The 13,145-nt window shown below is 32.9% G+C and overlaps 1 protein-coding gene across 1 annotated transcript in view; it reads left to right on the top strand.

Annotated features, from left to right (window-relative positions):
* The window catches only part of LOC108576825 (adenylate cyclase type 10-like), a 15,271-nt gene extending 2,899 nt beyond the window's left edge, over positions 1-12,372 (top strand). The window contains exons 2-18 of the mRNA XM_017939886.1: positions 6,811-6,963; positions 7,050-7,134; positions 7,201-7,348; positions 7,409-7,549; positions 7,631-7,780; positions 7,839-7,920; positions 8,000-8,223; positions 8,277-8,429; positions 8,507-8,622; positions 9,375-9,698; positions 9,762-9,898; positions 10,584-10,873; positions 11,350-11,548; positions 11,618-11,757; positions 11,828-11,939; positions 12,001-12,139; positions 12,226-12,372. Of these exons, the coding sequence (XP_017795375.1) occupies positions 6,811-6,963; positions 7,050-7,134; positions 7,201-7,348; positions 7,409-7,549; positions 7,631-7,780; positions 7,839-7,920; positions 8,000-8,223; positions 8,277-8,429; positions 8,507-8,622; positions 9,375-9,698; positions 9,762-9,898; positions 10,584-10,873; positions 11,350-11,548; positions 11,618-11,757; positions 11,828-11,939; positions 12,001-12,139; positions 12,226-12,372 (2,740 nt within the window). The remainder of the gene's footprint in view (positions 1-6,810; positions 6,964-7,049; positions 7,135-7,200; positions 7,349-7,408; positions 7,550-7,630; positions 7,781-7,838; positions 7,921-7,999; positions 8,224-8,276; positions 8,430-8,506; positions 8,623-9,374; positions 9,699-9,761; positions 9,899-10,583; positions 10,874-11,349; positions 11,549-11,617; positions 11,758-11,827; positions 11,940-12,000; positions 12,140-12,225) is intronic.
* Positions 12,373-13,145: the final 773 nt, after the last annotated feature.

Below are 13,145 nucleotides of genomic sequence, written 5' to 3'. Positions count from 1 at the left end.
ATTATTCTTTTTATTTATTTTGATTTTTATTGGTATATTAGGAGATTAAAGAATTTGGTATAGTTACGGGAAACGATATAGCGAGGTCGTAAATTAACTGCACTTTAGGGTTGTCCATTGTATTCCATTTTGGGTTTCCGCAGGATGAAAGAATGATCACTTATAATTAACGGTATTTCATTTACAAATGGAAAATCTGCAAATGTTAATTACTAGACTGCGAATTTTTATGCATTTATGGAAAATTTGGAGGCACAAAGATTCGCAGAATGCACATAATAAGAAAAAATATATAAATAAATCCAAAATATAGTACTCAATATAATATTTAACGAATAAAAGAATTGCCTATCTAGCTTCTATTTTTTTAAATATATTCATAAAAATGTGAATTTGCATAAAAATCCACAGTCTGTTAATTACTATTTGGAATATTTTGAGTTTTTCCTTGTCTGAATCACTGTTAATGTTTTATAAAATTCACTTGAATGGCGAAGCTGTAGCCTGAGCCAAATATATTAGCCGGTCACGTGGTTTTCTCCTCCGTCGCTTTTCGGTTTCATTTTTACCGTTCAGTAGTTATCCACGCCTATACGTTGACCTGTTGAACTTCTAGATACACAGATTCTCGCCTGGTAGAGTTCGTTAGTGTGGAAAAGCGACGAAGGAGAAATCCACGTGACTGGCCAATATATTCGGTTCAGACTATAAATTTGCTACCGGGCTTCGAACGTATTTTCGTAGAGCCCTGGCCGCGGTTTCAGTTCCTTAACCCCTTCCCTTATAATAACGAGTCACACTTGCGGTGTAGATTATGGTTAAGATATAACAAAAGTGAGCTCTGTTCGCAATACGCTTCACTATTTACTCTAACGTTAGTTTTAATTTATAAATCTAAGGATTCTTAAATAGAAAGTATACACAATGTCAATCATTTTTATTCAATGCATTACTCAAACGATGAATACGTACCATTAACCCTTTGAACTCCTAATTTTTTTTTTTAATTTTCTTTTCAATAACTCCCTATTATTTTAAGTATTTTAGTTGAAATGTACTTTAAAAGACATTTGGTTGATAGGAACCAATTTGAACAATTTTTTTACTAATTATATTGAAAATAGCATTAAGGGTCACATATGTGTGTGCCTATTACTCGTCCAGGTAAAAAATATTGCAAAATATAATACATATTTAAACTGGCAATTAAAAAATTATTTCATTCATACCTGTGAATAAAATTGATGTCGAGTCACACTCGACAAAAGAGTTCAAAGGGTTAAGAAGTACAGTCGATGAAAAATCTTAAGGCAAGGGGTTAACTGCTCGTATTTCTGTCTCGACACCCTGAAACATGTTTACTTCGACTCCTGACCGATTCTACGATCTCGCTATATCGTGGCTCGTACTATATCTACCTATCGATTCATTTCTCAAACATCTTGGATCGTTTATCATTCTACCTGTTCACTGATTTTCACAGACTTGCAGTTTTTTCCTCACGATTTCTTACTGTTTTTCTGGGCCGAGGAAGGGAGAAACGGTGATGGATTCCTCCTAATGTCCCGCCTTTGAAATTTTTCTGTTCTCTCGGTGTTCGATCGAGTCGATATCGACAGAGCTTCGTTCTTTCTGACGAGTTATTCGATGACCTCTGAGGAAAGGAAACGATGCTTGTTCGCAGCCATACGAGATAGACGTAATGCGCAGTACAGAAAATTCTCTACAAGAGTCAGTAACTTTGGATTCTACAAGTGACAGTATAGATGGTCCTACGCCTAGGCTGCGTCATTGCTGCGCCCATGTTATCTCGCTCGCAGTCAGTCAAGCGTGTAACGCTCCAACAGTTGGTTTCCTTTACGAGATTTCACGGCTCGACAAATCATAATAGAAAAATATAATTTCTTTAATTTTACTTTTTTTCATCTGGAATTTTTTTTAACATGTGCTTGAGATTTTTCTGATGAAAATGATATCAAACACGATATAATTTGAACAACATTTACTTATTAACACGTTCACTGTCGCGCCAGATTTACAGGTTGCTGTCAGGCGGCCACAAGAAAATACATTTTAAGCATAGGATTATAGTATTATGTTTTATAATTTTTTTTTTTCAATTGAAAATAATGTCTAGCTAGCTATGACGTTCAAAATTTTTAGTTGACAACGTTTGTTTTATTTTAATTATTCTAAACATTTGAGGCACTCCAGTCACTGATGACCACCATGGCCATATCGAGGAAACAATCTAATGTTAATACTTATTGAGTGATTAATTTCATTTCATAATATATCGCTTTAGCGAGTCACCGTTTGGTTGCCAATTGTTTATCACATAGAGTCGGCCTACCTCCACGTAAAAAAAAAAAAGAAGAAAATGTAGGGTCGATTCCACAAGTGTCAGTAAAATGAAGGGTCGATTCGACAAGTGTCAGTAAAATGTAGGGTCGATAGCAGCAGAAAAGCCGTTAAACAATTAGAATTAAATGTAACAAAATTGCAATAATGCGTAATGCAATTGAAAAATTGAAAGAATCAAAAGAAAAAACGCGAATTCGTATCTTTCTCGATTTTAGAATATAAGAAAATTTGAATAAAATACGCGACGAGAATTGGGGAGAAGCATTAGTCAAACGCGTAAAAATATTCAATAATAAACGAACTAGGAATGAAGCTATTATTTCAATACGCGATGCACTGACTCTAGTATTTACTAAAATTCAAAAATTCTCTTATATAAACTCCGAAAATAGATTATTAATTACGGTAAACTAGTGAGACGGTTTAATTTAGGGTGGGCATAGTGTACGAGTGTAGTGCACTCGTTCCAAATCAGCTCACAATATATAATAATAAATCAACTAACTACTTAACATGCAATTCATGCAAATTCCTTGGATGGTAAATTATTAGTAAACAAAATTCAATATCAGAGAAAATATATGAAAAATACTGAAAGAAAAATTTCAAATTAATTTCAATTGCTAGAAGAATAGTTACATATTATGCTGGAGTATAAATTTTTAATAAAATTGTGAAAATTGATAAATTATACCGTGTTACGATATCGGAAATCTCCCGCGAAAATCTCCCGCGAAAATTTCCCGCCTGACCTAACCGACGATTTTGCTAATGACTTTGGGGAGAGGGTACCGCAGGTATATAAGGACCCGCCGATGTCCCGCGAAATCATTTACCCTTTATACTGGGCCCTAGACACTTCGCGGCGTATTTTGACCTGAAGGTTCTGAGATGTGAATAGAGTGGTCGGGGGCTACTAGCTAGTCTATGTCCACCCTGTACACACTCAGCCTTCTTGTAACACTTGTATACATTAGAATCAATTAGAATTTCTATTACTAATTATTAAACAAATTTTAACAATTACCGGCACTCGCTAGGCACGTAATATCAGACTTTAAATACTCGACTTCGAACTTCGGTTTAGTCATAATTCTATTAATGTTATAATAACGTATAATTTATTAATTTTCACAATTTTATTATTAATTTATACTTCCAAAAATTTGTTAAAACATTACATATTATTATTTATACATTTTTGCAAGTTTCTTTGACAAATAAGTACGTTTCAACGATCTTATTACTTTCTCGTTGTGAAATCAAGTTCGGAGGATTAAAAATCAGGTTGACCCTTGGTCGTAAATTTAAAATAGCCATAGTGAAGGTGAAATTATTATTTTAAATAAATGTTTCTATACGAATTAAGAATCTATTCAACGTTTGTTTGTTGCAATACCGTGAAATAAATTGTATTATATATTTTCTCAGTTTAGACTGAATTTAAAGTTCGTAAGGATTAGAAATCAGGTTGACCTGTGGTCGTAGATTAAAAATAGCCATAGTGAAGGTAAAATTATTACGTTAAATAATTGTTTTTATACGAATTAAATATTGATTCAACGTTTATTTGTTGCAATACCGTGAAATAAATTGTATTATATATTTTTTCTGTTTACACTAAATTTAAAGTTCTGTTTACATGTTATAACAATTAGAATGTAGACGTTTTGCCGTTTCACGGTTTTTCCTCTGTTAATTATGTGTTTATAAATCATTTCAAACTAAAGCAGCACCATGCCCACCCTTAATTAAACCGTCTCAGTAGTTTACCGTAATTAATAATCTATTTTCGGAATTTATACGAGAATTTTTGAATTTTAGTAAATACTAGAGTCAGTGCATCGCGTATTGAAATAATAGCTTATACAGATAATCTTTTGAAATTACTCTTAATTAGGGAAAATCTTGAATCTTGTATGGAAGATGAAGATTTTCAGGAAATATTTATTTTTCAACAATGAATTTTTGTTTTATCGATTAATAACGTACGAAATGATTTTTGGAAAATTTTCTTCGTTTGAACGTTCGTTTAAGGTTCGACTATGATTATCAAATCTCTCGAAACACCGTAGAATGTTCAATTTTAAAAGTAACTTCTTCAATTTTTGGATAATCTGGGTAACGTGTTAGTGTTGACGATACACTTTCGAGTATAGACGTTAAAGTTCATAGAGTGGTCGGGGGCTACTAGCTAGCCTATGTCCACCCTGTACACACTCAGCCTTCTTGTAACACTTGTATACATTAGAATCAATTAGAATTTCAATACAATAGACTGAATAACAATTCATTTTAACTAATACCTATTGGAAATTTTCCTTTTAAAACAAATATAAATCATTTTACCAATAACTGGTACTTGCTAGACATTTAATAGCAGACTTTAAATATTCTCCTTTCGGTTCTTTTAAATACAATCAAATAATTTCTTCAATTATCGATACTGACTTGGAATACTCCGCTTCGAATAAAACATTTCGAAATTATTTTGAGAGTTTAGGGAAATAAACATTTGAATTTTATTCATCGTTGTTCTTCAGACTTGTCGAATAGGATATTGAAATTACTTTGAGAGGTTGCTTTTTCGTTACAGCAATTGAAATTAATTTGAAATTTTTCTTTCAGTATTTTTCATATATTTTCTCTGATATTGAATTTTGTTTACTAATAATTTACCATCCAAGGAATTTGCATGAATTGCGTGTTAAGTGGTTAGTTGATTTATTATTGTATATTGTGAGCTGATTTGGAACGCGTGTACTACACTCGTGCACTATGCCCACCCTAAATTAAACCGTCTCAGTAGGTTACCGTAATTAATAATCTATTTTCGGAATTTATACGAGAATTTTTGAATTTTAGTATATACTAGAGTCAGTGTATCGCGTATTGAAATAATAGCTTCATCTCTGGTTCGTTTATTATTGAATATTTTGACGCGTTTAACTTATGCTTTTCCCCAATTCTCGTCGGGTATTTTATTCAAATTTTCTTATATTCTAGAATCGAAAAAGAAATGAATTGCGTTTTTTCTTTTGATTCTTTCAATTTTTTAATTGCATTACGCATTATTGCAATAATATCTATTGTTACATTTAATTCTAATTGTTTAGCAGCTTTTCTGCTGCTATCGACCCAACATTTTTGTATCAGACTTTTCTGCGATTTTTCAATTGCATTACGCATTATTGCAATAATTTCTATTGTTACATTTAATTCTAATTGTTTAACAGCTTTTGTGCTGCTATCGACCCAACATTTTACTGACTCTTGTGGAAACGACCCTACATTTTTTTTTTTTTTACGTTGAGGTAGGTAAAGCGATATATTATGAAATTAAATTAATCACTCAATAAGTATTAGATTAGATTGTTTCCTCGATATGGCATGGTGGTCATCAGTGACTGGAGTGCCCCAAATGTTTAGAATAATTAAAATAAAATAAATGTTGTCAACTAAAAATTTTGAACGTCATAGCTAGCTAGACATTATTTTCAATTGAAAAAAAAAATTATAAAGCATAATACTGTAATCCAATGCTTAAAATGTATTTTCTTGTGGCCGCCTGACAGCAACCTGTAAATCTGGCGTGAACGTGTTAATAAGTAAATGTATCGTGTTTGATATCATTTTCATCAGAAAAATTTCATCAATATGTTAAGAAAAATTTCGGGATCAGAAAACGTAAAATTAAAAAAGTTGGGATTTAAATCGCTTGGTTGCCTCGACTCACGTTTCATGCTTATATTTTATTCGCTGCCCTGGTCTATGTTCGGCAAACTACAAAGGCGGGCGCGAGGCTCGAAAACGTAGTCCCTGACTCTACGAGTGTCAGGTTTAGCTTCCTTGCGGTCTGACACTTGTGGAGAATATACTGTAAATGTAACTTCCAAATTTCTTCTCCAATTTTTAGGGATTAGAAGTGTTACAAAATAGAGTAGTTATTGCGAAACAACTTCTGCTAGAACATCAATTTAAAGATTGGAACGTCTGAAATAAAAATACTTTTCAGTTTATAAATAAAAATGTATTATCTACAATGTAATGTACAATTTTTCAACGAGGAAAATCCACTTTTTTCCCAAAAAAGAAGTCAAATTTAAACGTTTCCAAAAACTTAAATAATTGAGATATCTATTATAATATAGGGATATAAAATTTTTTATTTAAAACGTTCTAATCCTTGCTGGCGATGGCTAACAGCAGCTGATGTTCCAGCAGAAGAGGTTTCGCAATAACTCCTCCATCTTGTAACACTTTCACTCCCTAAAAATTGGAAAAGAAATTTGAAAGTCACATTTATATCCTCTGAAAAAAATTAAAACCTTTCATTTAGTAGTTACCTATGAAAAAAATCCCAAATCTTCACCCCATTTTTAGACGCATCAGGATGGTTACTCCCTTAAAGTATTATTATTGTTTAGAAATGAATTTTCTTTAAAGACTCATACAGGAAAGAAGTTTTGGAAATCCTGGGTGGATAGAGAGTTATTTAGTGAGTCTTCTTCAGGTTGGAGGTTTAGAGATAATAAATGTATCTAAAAGGGAAGCAAGCATAAGGGGTTACGTCCTACCCCCTTTGAGTATGCTGAAAAGGTTTATTTAAATATAAATATATATTCGTAGCGTCTTGTATATTTTCGGAGATTTTTAAATATCTATTTTGCGCATTTTGAACTCAGATTCGTGTCGAAAACGGCGTTCGGGAACTCTAATCGTGATTCTAATCGAACTGACAGATGGCAGATGTACAGAGCGAGCTTCAAGGTGGATTTTCTTTGCCGATTGGAAACTCATTTCTTTATATCGATCAATGATGATATTTTATTTTAGGACAGTATGATATCACTGTTGGAAAAAGACTTAAGTAAAGAAAAGACATCACACCTAAGTATTGACAACGAAGAAGCTGTAATTGCAGTTTGCAATATTTCCGAAAGTTTCACGTACGAAGATGTACATCCTGAAATTACTATGGATGGTAAAAAAAAAACATAATTGACCATTTATTAATAACGCTACATTCTTTTCATTATTGTAGTCATGATTCTGAAATTATTCGACTCTTTAACACCACTTGATCAACTTCTTTTAAAATGTGCTTCTGTGATTGGGGAAACAGTAAATAGACACATGCTAGAAAGTCTGATGACTATAACTTCGAAACGAGACGTTGGACTTGGTAAATTTGCCACATTTATTATTTACAAATGTAAAAATTACGTGTCTAATTAATTGTCTAAAATTGCAATATTTTTATTAGCTGTGTCAAAACTTTTCGAAATCAGAGTTTTTGGCTGTGCAATTGGAGACTTCTCTAGAAACGGAGGTCCCATAATTTTCATAAAAAACATGAGAAATCCTAGTTCAGAAATGGACGTTTTCTGTGCCTGCGTTGGTCTCACCGTTCAAAGTACTGACTATCCAGAAATATAATTGACTTGAACTACTGAAAATGTATATTTCCTCAGGTGATTTGGAAGATTTACCAAGATACGCCTCTTGCGGCTTGATGAGGTTCAAGATGTCGATGTTTCGCGATACTACTTATCGGTACTAATCAACAATAATTAATCGACAATTACACATTTTCAACAAAATTGTATATTTGAATTAAAATACTTCCGTTGAGATTGCTGACTGAAAATCAAAAAATGGAGCTGCACAATCAGGCTTTAAAGTATCTTCAACATCACACGAGACGATGTATGTCATGTGGAGAAGGTCAATTCGCGAAATTACTAGGGAAAGTGTCGAAAAAGGAGGACAGAAGGAAGAAATCGAAGAACATAGATGAAATGTTCGAGTTCGTTAACATGGAATATGAAGATAATACCGTTGAAGAGGAGGCAGAAAGTAAATGAATAACTATCGATTCTTCGTTTATAACGATCTCTTTATGGTAGCAGGGAACAAGATACTAGTTTCTTGCATGAAACTATTTCGAAACGTCGAAAGGAAGCCAACAGTGACATTTTCCGACACGGATTTCTCCGACTGCCAGTGTGAACTAATATTAATGACAGTGTACACTCAAATTCTCGAGCATTGTCGTGGTATTGGTACATATTTCCATCAATTGTTTATTTAAATTTAACTTTTTCTTTTTAATAATACAACAAGAAATTGACTGCTTTAGGAAAGACTGAAATGACACTGACCGCCATTCTGGAATTCGCAGAAATTTGCCTGATGACGTACAACATTCCACAAGCTCGAAAACTCTTAGCAGAAAGCGAAACTATCCTTGAAGAGGTGTACAAATATTTCTATCCCTAACAGTATAATAATTAAGGGGTTAGACCTCTCCTGAGGCATAAAAATGATACCTAACTTTGGCATTTCTTTTAAAGAAAATTATTAACTCAATCGAAAACTTTTCACAGCGGCTTTATTATAGGGCCCTTAAAGAATATGAAAGTATTTTTTCATTTAATTTCTTTACAAAATGGCGGCGCTACAGCCGCATCGCTGAACCTTTATTTCGGACGGACGCTCCCACAGTGTTGTTCCCTGTTTCCACACGGTTTGACTTAATAAAATATCAAAAATTTTCCTCATCTGCATGCCAATTACTAAAAAAGTACATAGGATTTGTAGAACATATTGATTTTTATAGAAAAGATGAACGTATGAAGAAAGAATCGTATTTTTCCTTAAAATTTTAGTACAAAAATATTAATTGCAGAAAAAGTTTTAAATATATTACAAAATTAATAGATAACGGAAAGTAGTTTGCGAAAATTTCCAGTAAATCCGATGAAAACTATAGAAGTTATGAACAACACCGTCTTTAAAAATGTAATTCTGAGAAAAGCACGTTTAAAGTTTCGATTACTGATTGACGCGCTTCGTTAAACGGCTCTAACGGTATAAAACCATCGAAATTTTTCACCAAAACTATTTCGATTACATTTTTAAAAGTATAAGATATCGATTTGAACAAAAAAGAATTGGATTTTTTCAAACCTCAGAGGTGATCTAATCCTTTAATGCAATGTCCGAAGCTATTCAAAGAAAACGAAGACGAAGTGGTCCTTCTACCTTATCTCACCGCGAAAATCCAGACTCTTCAGGGTCAATGTTTCCTCGAAAGTGGCTCCCTATTCGAGGCTGAGCAAATCCTCGGAATGGCAATGGATAATTTAGGATACAAATTCCCGAAGATGGAGATAACGATCGGCTTAAATTCGCTTATACAACTGGTGGATCTAAAGTTAAAGCTGATTTGCCTGAAAGACTGGAAGCTTAATACCAATTACGTAGAAGACAACATGGATTACATCGCACAATTGGCCGAATGTTTGATACAAATGTTCACGCTTTTCAGGGTAACGCATTCAACAAAAAGTATCTTCAATTCATAGAATATTCATAGAATATCGTTAACACAGATTAAAGGAATGAAGAAGCATGCACGTCTGGCGGCAATTTGGGGCTTGAATACAGCTTTAGAGTCTAATAAAAATTTATTCGTTCTCTGCACCTCTTATACCAACATGCTAATCACCGCGCACATGTATCAAGACAGGTGAGAATTTCTAAATAAAAATTGAACGTCCAATAACATCTTTTTATCCTGAATTCATATATGCAATCCGTTTGTTTCCATCGCAGAGGATTTTTATGTGACACACAGTTTAATATTTAATAACTGGTATACTCCTGCATATTTAGAAGCTTTATATATTTAGAATATTTAGAATATTTAGAATATTTAGAACATTACCTAAAACGTGGTTAGTACTTGTTGATTTCCTGGAATATTTTGCTCGAGGAATATTCCGTTTGAGGAACGTTCAGCAGTAATCAGCCATCGTATTGTCTCTCCATTTGCCCTGATATCGCTTTTCCATGCACGAAATGTCCTGATTAAATCAGCACCTAGATTTTGATATAATAAAATTATTTACCCCACCATGCAATAAAATTCTTCACTATTAGGATTTCATTCTTCTGAATACATTAAGCAGAAATTAAATTCACCCTATGTATTTATACTATTATTGATCAAATAACTGTGAATTTAGTTATTATTAAGCAATACAAAGTATTGCCACACAAAAACTGCGGCAGATGGAAAAAAATCTGATTATAGGTTCGAATTAAGCATCGAGAAATACGTAAGAATCAGTGTAAATATTCTTCGTGACAAAAAAAAATCATATTAGCCAGAATAATTTAATAAAATTCTAAAAAAATAACCATTCATACAGGCGTATAATTCCATATTTGGAGCAGAAAGGTATCAACATTTGCAGCGACAGCAAAGAAGTACTAGAATCACGAGAATTAAACGTGATCGCCGAGCTTTACACAGGAATATTCTTTTCTCGCTGGGTGAGAGGACAGATCACGAGAGCTACCAAAATTGGCTTCGTCTCTTATCGAATGGCCAGCACGATCGGATCGACATTCTTGAAACTGCTGATCCTACCTCGATTAATTCATTTATTGATGATCTCTTGCAGACATTCTGAAGTGGTAACAGAGTTAAGGGAACTAGGTGATGAAAACATTGTTTTTAGGTCATCCTGAAAGTTCCCCCGGTTTTAAGTCGTTCATTTTGAGAAAACGTAACTCTGTTGAAGTTAAACATTTTTATTTAAAATAATATCTATAAAGTTCGATACACTTTTGTCAACGTACATAAGTATAATTTATAAATTACAAATAATAAATAATTCCGAGTACATAAAAATCCGAAAAATACATGTCGAATATTTTTTGGGTAACTGCTCTATACCAAAGTTTCATCAAAATCGGTGATTATCACTTCGGGATTGTCCCTCGTTAGAGACTTAAATTTTTATGTACGCGAAATTAATACTCTTGTGATACATTGACAGAAATGTATCGAACATTATGGAAATTACGTTAAATGAAAATTTTTTGTTCCAATGAAATTATGTTTTTTCAAAATGAACGGCTTAAAACCGCGGGAACTTTCAGGACGACCTAATGTATAATTTATAACTGTAGAATTTATGTCTCTTTACGATTTGGACAAATCTGGACGTACCTGGTACTATGCACTTTGCGTTGACGTTCAATTGGATACTGGATTAATGATTCTCTCCTTTCAAGAGTGTGAGCAATACTTTCTTCGAGAAGGAGAACAGATGATCAGTCAGCAAGATCCAGAAGCGGAAAGGCGATACTTCGTTTCCATGTGGTTGTGGTATACCGACTTAGGTTGTTATTACTACGTAAAACTAAATTAGATAATTTGTGAAAAATTGTCTACAAGGTGTATCAGAACTAATCAATGGGAAGCTGCGAAAGTTTGGAAAGGAAGAAACGTGGAAAGCGCCCCTTTCATGGATGAGCATATAGTAGCAGCGACTATTACTTCCTTGAAGAAATTGGAAGGTCTACTCATTCTTTATGGTATTAATTTTCTATGTGAAACGTTTTCGAATAATTTTCGCAAATTTCTGCGATATTTTTATCTTCGCAGTGCACAAAATAAATAGTAGAAATGCAAACGCATCTATCATTATAGTGGAGGCGAAAAATATATTCAAGGATGTGAAGAGAATGAGCAAGATCGTTCGAATAGTAATTCCCAGGTATGCTTGAAGGAGGATTTTTATTTTAATCGTTTCGATGCAATAATTGGAATTATTCTAGATATATATTGCTGAAAGCGTATTACTGGATGATAAGATCTCGGAAAAGCAGGGCAATGAAACGGTTAAAGAAATTAAAGAAAATGTGCTTGAAAATGGAGAACAAACTGATTTACACGTGGGCATTGCATTGCGAAAAGGTTTTCTTTCTTTATTTTCATGTTGTAATCGAAGCCTTGTTTTAGCCCACGATTAAAATGTACAAAATTTGAATGAAAATTTCCAGGCTTGGTCAGGTGGGATCTCTCCTGTTCAATTAGATATGTGGCAAAATATGTCGAACACCAACATGTCGAATAAATGGAACGAAATCAATGTAAATAACTCGAAGATGGTAGTCTATACTTTTCCCTTACCGGAGTACCTTCACTGACGATTCTTTATTCTTAAGTTTGATTGAAATAAGTAGTTCTGCTTTAAATGTAACGCAACAATAAAGTACATATCATTTTTAATCATCATCGCATACGAAGTTGTTTCTATTTGTAGTTTAAATTATAAATAAAAAAGAAATTTGAAACAAACGACAGCGTTGAAATTTGATTATCATTTTGTTTTGAATGACTTGGATATGAAAGATAATTAACAAAATTCTAGTTTTAAAACTTTAAATAAAAATTCAATACAAATGAATTCACAACCTTGCATCCCTCCTTTTTGTAAAGCATCAACAAGTTTTGAACTTCCTTTATGCACTCCCCCTCCTGATTATTTTCCGGTATGTTAATTAAAAAAAATATATTCTCAAATAATTATACATAAAGAAAATAATATTTTAATAGGCATATTACTCCACTCTCCTACCTTTTGTTCCTACAATGCCCAGAGCTTATTTCTGGCATTTAAATAAATACCAACCTGTCTCAACATTGCGCAATGTCTGCTCTATTACATGTCCTCCTTGCAGTAAGATATATATGTTTTAATAAAAAAAATAATTTGTACTTCAATGTAATTAAAGAAATAATGTAAAGTAAACTTATTTCTCCTTTTCAGCATCCAGTGTATACAGATGGTAAATTGAATTGCCCACAGAATGCAAAACATTATGTGAATAGTCAAAATAAAATTGTCACTCTATATTATTGTTGAACTAATGTGTAAGATGTACATAAATACATGTGTCAATAAATACGTTATTAGGAT

The sequence above is a fragment of the Habropoda laboriosa genome, unplaced genomic scaffold (genome assembly GCF_001263275.1).
Source record: "Habropoda laboriosa isolate 0110345459 unplaced genomic scaffold, ASM126327v1 scaffold563, whole genome shotgun sequence".
In the NCBI taxonomy this organism is placed as follows: Eukaryota; Metazoa; Arthropoda; class Insecta; order Hymenoptera; family Apidae; genus Habropoda; species Habropoda laboriosa.
This window is presented reverse-complemented; position numbering and strand designations above follow the sequence as displayed.